The 13,758-nt window shown below is 50.5% G+C and overlaps 1 protein-coding gene across 1 annotated transcript in view; it reads right to left on the bottom strand.

Annotated features, from left to right (window-relative positions):
- The window catches only part of VAT1L (vesicle amine transport 1 like), a 140,917-nt gene that overhangs the window by 72,808 nt on the left and 54,351 nt on the right, over window positions 1-13,758 (bottom strand). The window contains exon 4 of the mRNA XM_075536585.1: window positions 4,765-4,907. Coding sequence (XP_075392700.1) covers window positions 4,765-4,907 — 143 coding nt within the window. The remainder of the gene's footprint in view (window positions 1-4,764; window positions 4,908-13,758) is intronic.

Raw genomic sequence — 13,758 nt, 5'->3', positions numbered from 1 at the left:
GATGCAACACGTGCAATGATACTGAATGCAGGAAGATCACAGGCCAGTGGGTGGAAAGTCTCGTGGATCCAATGGTGGTGTAAGCATCTTAGCACTGACAGGCATCTCTACGTGCTCCTCAAGCTCAGGGTACTAGCGTAGCTCCATGCATCTTGTCAGCTGCAATGTCTCCCAAGGAGTGTGTCTGTGTCCCTCCTCCAGAGAGCTATTTATCTCCTTAGGGCCTCCAAATGAGGTCATCAAGCTGTGACCTGACTGACAGGTAAGCTGCAGCCCTTCACTCTTAAGTCTCAAAATGACAACAGATGATGTAACGACCACAGGTTTTTACTCATTAGAGCTCCGGCTGGCTCTCCTCTGGGCTGCTGGAAAAGCCTCCTCAAGATCTGACCTTGTCGCTCGACTGAACTTGTCTAAGGGAAGCATTACTGCCTCTTAGGCGCATCCAGGAGCTGGTGTCCAGCACTGTCACTCAGCGGCCATGTCTGTTCTCTCTCCACATGACCCCGCTTTGTCCTCGCCACATGTGGGCGCCATGTTCCCGGATTCTCGTCCCTTCTCCATCACCATCCTGCACAGTGACACCAGATCACTTTGGAATGGAAAACTCCCCTTTCACAACAGCTCTGCATGGCTTCAAACCGGCAAAGAACTCCCCTTCCCAACCTTCCTGGCGGAATCCAATTCAACTCCCCCAAAGGGCCCTTCCTCAACTGAGCCCTGGGGTTCTCAACGGGAAGTGATTTCCCCCATGGAGGGCATAGGGCGGTACGCTGGTACAGCCCAGGGGGTGCTCCTGTCATCTGAGGGCAGGGGCGGGTCAGCGGTGGAATTCTCTTCTTAAGTGGGAGACCCTGATTGAAGACCTGGCCAATGCACCCGAGAAGGCTTGCCTGTGGCTGTGTGGAGGAGCAGCTTTCAGCAAAGCTTCCAGGCTGAGATGAACTAGGAAGAACAGCCTGAAACATCAGCCAGCGAGGAGTCTCTGGATCACTACAGATGATCAGAGGGATGGTACTGGACCAGGCAGTGTTTCCTTCCATTGAGCATGGGGGCCCCAGGAGTTGGGGGTTGACTCGGTGGCAGCTCACAATAGACGTCTACTGGGGAGAGGACGGGGATGCTGCAACAACCTCCCACCGTGGAGCTCCACCGGCCCAGAGCATCAGCAGTGCCAAAGGACGAACCTTGTCTCTCGCTCGCTGCCACTGAGTCAATGCTGGGGGTTTCTGAGACTGGAACTTATGGTGTAGAAAGCCCAGTCTTTCTTCCTCGGAGCTGCTGGTGGTTCCAAACTGCCTACCATGTAGACCATAGCCCAATGCATAACCACTTCACCACCAGGGCTCCCTGTTCTACTTTTTCTCTAACCAGGTCACATTATCTGGCATTCCATGTCACGCCCAGGCTGGCTTCTGGAAGCATCCCAGCTGCCTTTGAGAGAATGAATATAGGTGATCCACAGCGCTCACTCCGCAACTAGAAAGGTAAATGTGTGGCCCTGGGCAGTTGCTTAAAGAGGCTGAGCCTCAACTTCCTTCTCTGTATGTAAGGCCCACACCAATGTCACAAGATGAATAAGGAATGGAGGGAAGCTGCTCCATGTTCCTGGGCCTCCGTTTAGAGCCTGGTTCACTAGAGACACTCGTGTGTGTAAGAGAGAACTGTATATCAAAGAGTAATTATGTATTAAGAAACCATCCCAGCCCAGTCCAGACCAAGTCCATAATTCTGAGATTAGCCCATATGTCCAATACCAATCTATAAATTCCTCTCAGACTCACAAAACACATGCAATGACACCAAATGCAGGAAGATCACAGGCCTGTGGGTGGAAAGTCTTGTGGATCCAGTGGCGGTGGAAGCATCTCAGCACTGGCGTGGGTCTCCACGTGGCTCTTCCAGCTACAGGGCTCTGGCTCCATCCATGTAGCTCCATGTGGCTTGTCAACAGGAATGTCTCGCAGGGTGTCGAAGCAGAGAGTAAGAGTGTATCTGGCCTCCAGTGAGCTATCTACTTCCGTCACACCTCCAAATGAGGTCATCAAGCTGCGACCTGATTGACAGGTTAGACTCCACCCCTCCACAAGTTGACAGCAGATTGTGTAATTGCCACAATCGGTTACTGTACTCCTCCAGCAACTTCCACAACAGGACACTGACCCCATGGCCTTGCCATGACCAGTGCAGCTGGCTGTCTCCACCACCGATTGGAAGCTTCAGACGACAGTGCTTCTTATGTTCATCGCTGGGCCTGGGGTGCTCAGTGCATTAGAGAGAAATAAAGAGCAGCTGCCCTGGAGTTGTCTCTTATTCACGGTGACCTTTGTACCAGGACAACACTCTGCCCAGCTCTGCATCATCCTTAGCCACCCGCATGTTCAAGTCCATCACCAGGGTTAGTGAGCCCATGCATCTCACGGAGGGTCGCCCTAGCCCTGGGAGGTCTGCTACTTCACCAGAATTATTCTCTTCTCGAGACGGATCCCAACCGCTCTGTCCAAAGCAGACAATGTCCTGCTGTCATCTGTAAAGCTTGCTTGGCCTACTTTTTATGGGCAGTGGATCACCAGGGGGCTTTCTTTCTAGTCTGCCTTAGTCTGGAAGCTCTGCTGAAACCTGTCCAACCAAGAGGAACCCCTCTGATAGCTGAACGGCTCGGAGCTGGTTCTTCATGAAGGTGGTGAGGAGGCGAGTCTCAGACGCTGCTGTCCTCTGCTCTCCTGAGAGGAATTGGAACCACCGAACTCGGGGTCAAGGCTGCAGCCTGAGGGCACTGAAGACAGGAGGTAACAGAGCAAGGACCCCGGAAGTGAGGGGAACTGGAGCCTCCTAGCTGTGAGTGTGCCATCTTCTGACCCTCCTCCCATCACTCCCCACCTCCTGCCTCCTCCAGCCTCACTGGCTTCTTTTCAGTCTTGGGTTTACGAGCAACCCCTGAGCCTCACTCTGACACACATGGTGTCATGGGTAACACGTTTCATAACTAACCAGGTGCCAGAGAGGCTACCCAGAAAGGCCTGGTGATCTCCTTTCTAAAGAGCCGACATTGAAAACCCTGCAGAACCCTGGTCTACCCGTCACACGCACGCGGTTGCCAGGAACCTGGACAAAAACAATGGCAACTGTTTTTGTTTGTTTTGGGAGAAGGGATGGGCTCAGCAGATGCTGCTCTTCCTAGTTGGAAATGCTCTTCCTTGGAGCAAGCTCTCCTCCTGCAATTCTCAGCCCAAATGTTGCTCTCGATGGATGACCCGCCTGATGATCCCGCACGCACACGCTCACTCAAACCTTCTGCTTCTCTATCAGAGCGTGTTTCTGAAGCCCACATCAACTGTTATGGTCTCACCGCCCCCAATGCCTTCCCTCCATTAGACTCCAAGATCCCTGAGGGCAGTGACTTGGTTCAACCCCTCCACTCTACGCCACCCCGAGTACAGTAACTGGTCTACCATGGACCCTCCATGCATAAGTGCTGGGTGGGTGGATATGTGTAGGAGGAGGCTGGGTGGCACGATGGTTAAGCACTCAGTGGCAAACGAAAAGGTCTGCGCTTTCTACCCACCAGTCAGTCGCTTTTGCACGGGAGGAGGTTGGGTGGGCTGCTTCCCGCAACACAGCCGCCTTGGACGCCCTGTGGGCAGTTCTCTGTCCTCTAGGGTTGCTATGAGCTGGACTCAGCTGGACAGCATTGGGTTTGGCCCTTTCAGTTTTGATGTAGGTATCAATGAAAGCATGCTTGCAAAAACACCACATCACTTGAAATGGTGGCAGGAACGGTCACTGAATGGACAGTGGCACCGCCAAGCCACTCTCATGCTGCTCATGGTACAGACCATAGTTGGAAATACTCAAATGAAAAGCAGAAAGAACTACTTGGGGGCATGAAGCACTGGGGAGGCGGTGGGGGCTGGGGAAGTGCATACCCTGAAGTTTTCTAATGCAACCTTCATTCTCTAGAGGTCTAAGGCATAAGGGTGGGACTTTTAAATCCCTGGCTGTAAAGCTCTCTTTGGGGTTGAACTGGGAATGCTGGGATAACTGTCCATCCCAGGATCATGAAGATGGCCCAGGACTGGGTAGCCCTGTCCTCCATTGTACATGGGGTCACCCACCAGGAGTCAGCAGCTAACAAATTAGGACAGAGTTTAGTAATCCTAAGCTTCAAACCTGTTTATTATTATGGCAGTTACATAATCTCTGGTCAACTTGTGAAGGGGTGGAGTCTAGCCTATCAATCATCCCATAGCCAATGAGGCCTCTGTGTAGGCATGGCCTTCTCCTGAGGATTCTGAGAACTACAGTATTCCTCCCTGGAGGCTGGTGACACTTTCTTCTTCATCTTCCTGCTGACAAGACACATGGAGCTCCGCTGGTGGGACCAGAGCCATGGAACTACGTGGAGACCCACACCAGTGCTGAGATGCTCCCACCACCACTGGAGCCACAGAATTTCCACCCACTGGCCTGTGCTCTTTCTGCATCCAGCATCATTGCATGTGTTGAGTGAGCCGGAAGATTAATTTATAGATTGGTAATGGACATATGGGCTAATCTTGGACTTATGGACCTGATCTGCACTGGGCTGGGATTTCTTAATACACAATACTCTTTGATATAAAGCTCTTTCTTATACATATATGAGTGTCTATGAATTTGTGTCTCCAGTCAACCCAGACTAACACAAGTATTAACCTCGTGATTAAAGGCCTCCCCTCCAAATGAAGACAGCAAAGAGCCAGCAACTGTGTGGGGTTCTTTTACCTTTTTACTTCCTGCACATAGTCTGCATTTCTGTCAAACAGGTGGGTCACGGAGTCTTTGATGGCTTCGTGCTTGAAGGTAGAAGCTGTTCCAAAGACGGTCACGTTGGGGACGGTGGAACACAACTGAGCCACAGCTTGGCCCTGGAAGCGAAATGCAACAGACAAGTTTCACATAAGAGCCACCATCCAACCAGCTGGCTTGCTGGGTGTAGACAGAGTCTTTCAACTGCAGCACGATCGTCATTTTTAGGATGGATCAGTGGTGGAGGGTGGACTTGCCCTGGGAGAAGTTTAGGCAGTATCTCTGGCAGCCACTCATTTTATTCCAACAGCCTCCTCCTGCTGTGGCAGCCCTAGATGTCCCCAGACATTGCTAAGTTTCCCCAGGGGACCAAATCACCCCTGGTTGAGAACCAGTGAGGTAGAGGAGAATCTATTAGATTTTAGGATGTTAGAGCCCGGTACAGTCCAAGCTCCAAGACTTAACAGTTATTCCTGAACCACGCGGAGCCTCAGGCTCTCTCCCCATCTATTCATTGACAACCATGGTACCCATTGTCACGGGATCTGAGGCAATATCTGAGTTGGGATCCTCTCATAGCAAACCCTGAGACAGGATGTGAGTGCCCAGACTCTTCTCTGGAAGGTGACCTCAGGGAACATCAGCGTGAGCAAGGAAGACAGAGAAGGAAAGTGAGCTATCAAGTCTATTTCCACCACGAACGACTGGAGCACAACGTACACTGTTAGTAGGCACAGAAGCCAGCTAAGAATTAGCCCACCAGGAGGCAAGGAAGCGGACATTGGTTGGGGGTTGCTTCTACAAAAGAGTTACTTCTGGCTTGTCCTTAGGAAGCCAGTGTATCCTTCTGGCCAGAGTCAGGACTTCGGTGTGGTGTGCTGTGCTGTGAACACTGGGCACACTTGGTAGCACCTGCTACCCCAACCCCCAAATACACAAACCCACTCACTGTCATTGAGTCCATTCCAATTCACAGCACCTTGAGAAGGTTTCCAAGGCTGTACCTCTATACAGCGAGCAGACAGCCGCACACTACACACGGTCCTATGTCCCACAGGTCCAACATGTGCCCCCGCCATAACACATAATAGGAACTCACTTAAATTTCAATGTTCTTTCCCCCAGAGTGGCTTATTCTATCCTGCGCACCTAAAGATACGGTCAGTACCTGAATTTTAAATCTGTTAATGGTCCAGGAGAAATCCCAAATGGGTGATTTTTCCATGTCCTTTTCTCAAAATCCGAGTCGCTGGACGAGATGCTGTGCTTCCTGTACCTCTAGCAACCTTCCAATGAAAACTCGATTTGCTGGTACAGCACATGCATTCCAACAGCCAGCCCCCTCTCTTTCCAGCACCTCTACCTGCCGTGTCAAGGAGGGAAGTTACTCTTCCCAAGTGTGCTGCGGTATGACCATCTGCCTATTGCCTGAAGTACATGTCTTTGTGTTGGTGGACTAAATCAGGCTGGCAGGTAAATTTACGGAATTGTTATCTCCCCACCAGCTGCAATTAAAGGCCTTTCGGGGAGAATCATAAAAGGTCAGGAGTCGGGAGATCCTCCACCTACCCCCTCCCCCCCCAATCATTGTCAATGAGGGAAGGAGACTCAGAAAGGTTAAGGTCACCCAGTTTTTCAGAGGCCAATCCGGAGCTCCAAGGAGGGTCTCCTGGCCTCTAGGGTGCCATTTTCGGATATGCCACGCTGTCCACTTATTTTGACACCCTGAGCTAAACAGACTTTTAAGTTGAGGCTTAAAATAGGTGAGTTACTGACACTTTGTGTGGAAGTCAACATTGCAGAATTTGGAAGTGAACCTAAGACTGCAGACCAGGCTATCGTTTTCTGTTCTAAGAATAGCTTTGCTATTTGTTTAATTTTTGTATCCCCAGACTGGGGGGACCAAGTGGGGGGCTGGCCTTTCCTAGCAAGTGTAAATATCAGGCATCAACTCTAGCATTTCTCGACAACTCTCAGGGCTCAGTATGTCATGATGTCGCTTCACGTGGACAGGGGCGCAAGTGAGCCTGATGGGAAATCACAATGAACTCCAATATCCTTGTAGCCCTCTGTTCTCAGGTGAACATGCCTTTGTCCATTCAACTCTCTTTCAAACGCCCTTCATGCACTCTGCTACAGAAGCTGGTGGAACAGAGCGAACCCCAGACTCTACCTTTAGTCCTCAGCATCTACCCCTTTGGCATCTTGGCTCTCCCAAGAACTCAAACTCAACTGATGCAGAAGGGAATGCAACCGAACCTGCCCCAGACAAGTTTCAGTAACACAGATTGAAAGGATGCAGGAGGAATGGTCAGAGTTTGGTGGATTAGAGCAAGCCCTATCCTCTTGCAGCTTTCTAGACCCTTTAGAATTTAGAAAAACAATCAGATTACATTGTCACATACCGTTTCCCATGCAAGCAGGGCCTCATCATTCTGAAGATGACACATGGTGGTAACATGAGATTGCAGAAGTAATGGATCACAGGGAGAAAACATAAATTCCAAGTTGCATCTTCTCCTCAGGATACATCCAATTGCAGACTCCCTGCTGTTCTGCTTTCTCTTACTGAATGGAATGGCTCTTACTGAGGTCTAACTTAAAAATAAGCATGTGCACAGAGCTCCTCAGGTGGATGAGCTTTGACCATGGAATACCCCGAGGGTGAACACTGTCCACAACAAGATAGAGGACATGTCTAGCACCCAGATAGCTTCCATCTTTAAACTTTCTATCAAGTCACTTAGGAAATAAGAGGACCGTGCAAGATCTTCAATGAATTTTTGTTAAATAAGTAAACAATACTCAGCATCCCGTTATTTAAGCAGAAAAGTGCTTTCCTTGCCATTTAAAGAGAATCTGTCCTCTCCCTTTGGCAGATCTCAAGGTGTGTGCAGCATCGGCATCTAATTTACCCTCCCTTCTCCCAAGAGCCCAGCAAATAGCATATGCTCAATAAACATTTGTGGAAGGCTGAATGAATTTTCAATAAAAAGGATTTTGCAATTTACTTTCACACCCAGAACATTAACAGGACATAAAACGAACACGACAATCCATTCTTCCAACAACAGCACTAAATGGAAATCTGCATGTGCTTAGTTTTAATCAATTCCCTTTTCCCTCTCTAGAATGTAACAATTCTGAACCCAGCCCACATGCAGCCTCTGGATTGTGAACGATAACAATCGTAGGATGGGGGCTCCCTTTGGCCCCACCATGTGCGAGGCACCGTGCTGAAGAACTCCTTGAGGTCCCTAAACTGCCACTGGGGTACATATACATGGTTTTTATGTGTCCGCTCAACACTTTTTACAAGATTAGATTCCAAAGACGGGGTCATTACGTGAAAACTAGTGTTCTGGGAAAATGGAAAGTAACCATATCTGATCACAAAAAGGAAGATGATTAAATCACTACCTAACCGCCCAGTCTCATAATTACATAACCTTAACCATCACAGTCACTGTGACTCTTACCTTGGATCCCAGCGCTTCTTTTGACCCGACACGGCATCAATCATGTGCAAAATCATCATGTAGCACATTTTTCCACCATTGTCGTAAACGTGAGATGTCAGATAATGGGACAGTCAATAAGCAAGGAAGAGGTGTACTTCTTATAGTCACTAAGTGAGGAACAGACGTGCTTATACAAACAGGGTTAGTATGTGTCACTGTGTTTGTACTAATTTGTATGGCAGCCTGGGGGCCTTTGAGGCAGTGTTTAAAGAGCTTGGCCACTAATCAAAAGGCCGATGGTTTGAACCCATCTTTGAGACCAAGATGTGACAGTCCACTTCTGTAAAGATTTCTAGTCTCGGAACCCCTGTGGGCAATTCTACTCTGTCCTGTAGTGTCGCTATGAGACAGAAGTAACTCAAAGGCGATGAGTTGCTGATTCTAATGGAGATATGTTATGAATACAAGATGCATACTATTCAAAGTACAATTATATATCAGAGCTGTGAGGGTAAGAACACCAATTCCATCCACCGAGTCAGCAGGATAAGACCCTGTTGGTGCAGTGCCCTTTGGCTAACGCACAGAAAATGAGGGGCAGGCACTAACTCGGTATGTGGATGCGCGTTGGGAAAGACTAGACAAGCAAAGGCTTCTCTCGTGGCCAAGTTACTTGTTCTCACGTTTGTTGTGTGACTGAGGGCACCCGAATGGCTCCCTGGCTCTGTTCTTGTTAGGTGCCTTCAAGTGAGTTGTGACCCCATGCACAACAGAATGAAACGCTGCCCGATACTCTGCGATCCTCACAATTGTTCTTCCGTGTGAGTCCTTTGTTGCAGCCACTGTGGCAATCCACCTCATGGTGGGTCTTCCTCTCTCTTGCTGTCCCTCTACTTTACCAAGCCGGTCCTCCCTTCACCAGGGACCGACCTCTTCTGACAACATGTCATGAAAATGTGAACGTGAACTTGAGGGTCTCTATGGTCTCTCTAGGTCTCGGGTTTGCTGGTCATGCTGGTGGGTTCATCAGTGGTCTAAAGAAGGTCTAGAGGGCAGCGGTGGAGCAATGAGAGAATTCGCAGCTGGGTTTCATTCCCAGCTCATGTATCAACTCGAGTCACCACACAGCCATCAGACATCTGTAGAGGCTTGCGTGAGGCTATGGGGCCGAGTAGGTTTCAATGGGTCTTCCAGACGAAGGCGGCTAGGAAGTAAGGTCCAAATCAGCTGATGAAAACCCCATGGTTCACAATGGTCTGATGCACAGACCATGGTGGGGATGGTGCAAGACCAGGCAACATTTCATTCCCTAGGAGTCAAGGACCAAACAGCAGCCATCAAACAACAAAGCCAGCCTAGTAGAAGAAACCTCCCAAGAAGAACGCAAGTTTACTTACTACAGGTTTGTTGAACTTTCCACTGCTACTTTGACCATTTCGAAGATCATCTTACAGCCGCCATCTCTTTATCCTCTTTTAAGCAGCTAACAGAAACCCCAGACCATTCATGTGGTCACAGAATGGAAAAGAGTGAGGACAATGAGTTCACGGATGGACTGAGGACGCCTGAAGGAGATGCCTGAGCTCAGAAGATGTTTTTCTTGCAAGAAGTGCCAGTTTCGTTGTTGACCTTCGTCAATGCGCAGACGCACTCAGAGGAGAAAAGACAATGGAATACTATCACCAAATCTCACTTGGGCTGCCGGAGCTGTACTTTGTCTTGTGATAAGATAAACTCCCAGGCTGGGGGTTAGACACAGGATCAGAAACATGGTTTTTCAGACCAGACAGCAGTTTATCTGACTCACGGGTGCAAGACCCGCTGGTATTGTTAGGTGCTGTTGGCTCAGCTGGGACTCCTGGTCGTGACCTTAGGATGACACCAGGAAACACGGCTTCCTCCTGTATCATGCTCACAACTGCTGCTTATGTCTGAGTCCGTGACTGCAGCTACCACACCAATCCCGTGGGGGCAAGAACAACCACTCACCTCCCCAGGTACCCCTCCAACAAGGACAGCCAGAAACAGCCTGTCCTCATGTACGAGGTTCTGTGAACCAGTCCGGTGTCCTGCTGCCTTATCTTGGTCGGCTCGGCAGAGCTGTTGACCTGGGGGGGGCACATGGCACGCCCTGTAATATCCGTGTGCCGGGAATTTCAAGTACAAGAAGCTGGGAGATAAACGATGATGGCAGCATATGTCCAAATGGATGGATGGATTGTGATAGGAGCTGTCAGAGCCCCGAATGAAAATATATATTTTAAACCTATAAGAGCCCCCAATAAAATGATTTTTTAAAAAGCTTAGAGGCCCGTGCCTGAAGGGGAAGAGGGAGGAAGGAGAAAAAGTAGCGCGGGAAAGGCCGTGTTCCATTGCTCAAGAGAGGACAGCCAACGTTTTTTTGGTAACCCAAAAAAGCAGCAGACACATCCTTTCTATGTCATCTATTCTCTTTCCTTTGCCCTACAGGCCTGTGGCTCTCAATACCCATCAGTGTCACCGCGCAGCTTGTTAGAAACTGTCTCAAACCCCACTAGGACGCCTAGAATCAGACACTTTAGAGACGGGGCCCAGCAATATGTGTTTTTAACAAGCCCTCCCAGGGATTCTGGTGCAGCTCAAGTTGAGAACCACTGATGTAGAACATCCTTAATGTGCTATCATGTGATTTCCACCATCCCAGTCCATTTCCATTGTGCGGCCCCCAGGATGCTCTGAATATACGTCTCTCGGCTCTTTAATGAAAGCTAGGTGGGGCCTGCTTCTCAGCGTGCATCATAGATGCTCCCGGGGTAAAGCTAAGGCGCAGCTGGGGCCGAGAGCCTCACGACGTTTTCGTCTACATCGGTCATGCATGGTCCGCTAACAGCCCACTTCCTCTTTGCCCAGTTGAGGTCCACACCACAGCCTGTGGGTTTAGGATGTGGGAGCCTGTAGCTCAGGGCATGATGGACACGGTCCCCTGTGAACCAGAGAGATGGGCAGAGAAATTAAGCCCCGCCCCCATCAGCAAGGTCAGAGTCCTAAAACCAGGAAGGGTCCCAGCATCCTCCTTCCAGCTCCAGCCAGCCACCAAAGGACTGCCAGGGTGACATCCAGCCCTCCTCTCTTGTTTGGACGGCTCCTCGTTTCCTGCAGAGGCAGGAGGCTGAGAAAGCAAGTGGTGCAGCGGGGTGATGAAGGTAGCTTCCAGCACGCCACCTCGTCTCACCTTCATCATGACCTCCAGGAAGTAGGGAGGGCTTTGGGTGTCTTGTCTTGGTGAAGGCACTGGCACAGGGCAGTTCAGGAATTGCTCACAGTCAGTCACCTGCCAGGCATGCCCCATCAGCAGCAGAGACAAGGCGTGAACCCACACCGTGTGCCTTTAGCATCTACAATCTTAACCACTGCCCTGTGCTCTGGGGCAGGACTGGGTCTGGGGAAAAGGAAGGGAGAGAGGGAGAGAGGGAGGGAGGGAGGGAGGGAGGGCAACCAACTCTTAGTGGACACACTCTCCTTAGAGCCCATCCTACCCTCTCAACAACACACTGCCATCATGGAGACAAGGATCAGAGGCTTAGAAAGATCAAGTCGTCCAGCAATGCTGTTCGTAATTAGAAACTGAGGCTGGAAAGGGTAAGTGCTAGGGATCAGAAGTTCTAGGATCCAAACCCAAGCTTCCCTGTCCCTCAGCTCCAGTTCTTGGAGCTGCTGCTGGCTGCCTGAGCAAAGAGCCAACAAGACAAGAGGTTTCAGCGCAAGTCAGAGCTCCCGGATGCAGGACCTGGTGCAGCCGTAGAGCTGTCACCGACCGCCTGGTTGGTTTGGGCCAAACCACCTAACCTCCTTGAACTTCACAGCCCTCTTCCCTACATCAGGGATAACTGTCAACCCTGCGTGTGTCAGCGGAGGCAGCGTATCTGACGCACTTCATTCAGGGTCTGACACAAAGCAGGTGCTCAGGAAAGCTGGGTTCGTCCCCGTATCCCTCCAAAGCCACCTCTTTGGGGAAGTGTCCTGGGAACCTGAGCCATGAACTCCTGCTTTGCCCCAACACCCTCATATCACAACCCAACCATTCATCCCTCTGGGCTGTGAGTCTTTCCTCCTTTTCCCTCTATTTCCTCCTCCTGCTCGTTCTCTTTCCTCTTCTTTCTTCCTTCTCCTCTTCTTCCTCCCTTCTCCTGCTCTTCCCGGCAGGCACAGCTCTGAGCCAAGGCTCACAACGTGGCAACTGGAGCGTGAGCCACCTGCTTGTGCCCCATGGGTTGGGGTAATTTCGTGTAATGTACAGCCTGCCCAACTGTGCAAGCTGACTCTTCTAAGCAGCCCGAGGGGGTTCACACCAAGTCTGGTTCCCGCATCAGCACCCCTCTCTCACCAGTGGAGACTGGGATGGCTACAGGAAACTCACAGCCAAGACTCTGCCGTTGTCTCAGTTGGACCACGGCAATCTCGTGACTGGCATCCTGGCCACACAGCCAATCCAAGCCACCAGATGGCCCGGCCCTGTTCCCCGTGCTCTCAGTCACGGTGGGGCATGGGCACGGGCATGGCCAGGCTGGCCGCCATCCAGAGTGCCTCTGGATCAAGTTCCTGCACGATGACATTTGCCAAGCGGGCGCCACGCTCCCATTTCCAGCCAATTTGTACCCATCGTTTGGATCTGCGGCTTTGAGAATGGCATCTCTTCAAAAGCAACAGAAAAATCTAGATACTTGTGAGGCAGGATCGTCACCTGATTTGTTGCCCAAATGGAGGCTCGTTTTGAGAGCAAAACCCTTCTGCTGTCGACTCGACTGGCATCCGCAGGCAGATCTTGGAAAAGGACAAGACAAGCTGCTCCCAAGAAGAACCTACAGCCGCTGGAGCCAGCCGGCCCTGGCTTTTAGGGGCGTTGTGAGCTGGAACCGGCTGGAAGGCAGTCGAGTCGAGCTGCCCCCACATTCCTGTGGCTTTCATCTGGGCAGAAGCAGGCAGCCACCACCTTGTGCTGCAGAGCGGATGGGTTGGGTTGGTAGGTTAGAACTGCCAATATTTCAGTTGGCATCTTTTGAAGAAAACTTTTTACTGTGTGTGTTAGTCCGGGTTGACTAGGGAAACAGACCCAGAGACACTCATATGTGTGGAATAGAGAAGTTTATATCAGAGTAATTGTATATTAAGAAAATATTCCAGCCCAAGCCAGATCAAGTCCATAAGCCCATATGTCCGGTACCAATCTATAATTTCCTCTTCAGGCTCACACAACGCAAGCAATGATGCCGAATGCAGGAAGATCACAGGCCAGTGGGTGGAAAGTCTTGTGGATCCAGTGGCGGTAGAAGCATCTTGGTGCTGGCGTGAGTCTCCATGTGGCTCCTACAACTCCAAGGCTCTGGTTCCATCATGGGTCTCCATGTGGCTTGTTAGCCAGGAAGACAAACAGAGTGGCTCTGTGTCTTTGGCCTCCAGTGAGCTATTTATCTCCGAGGTGCCTCCAAATAAGGTCATCAATCTGTGACCTGATTGACAGGCTAGACTCCAC

This window comes from Tenrec ecaudatus, chromosome 18 (assembly GCF_050624435.1).
Source record: "Tenrec ecaudatus isolate mTenEca1 chromosome 18, mTenEca1.hap1, whole genome shotgun sequence".
Classification (NCBI taxonomy): domain Eukaryota; kingdom Metazoa; phylum Chordata; class Mammalia; order Afrosoricida; family Tenrecidae; genus Tenrec; species Tenrec ecaudatus.
The sequence above is the reverse complement of the archived record's forward strand: the minus strand, read 5'-3'. Positions and strand labels throughout refer to the sequence as shown.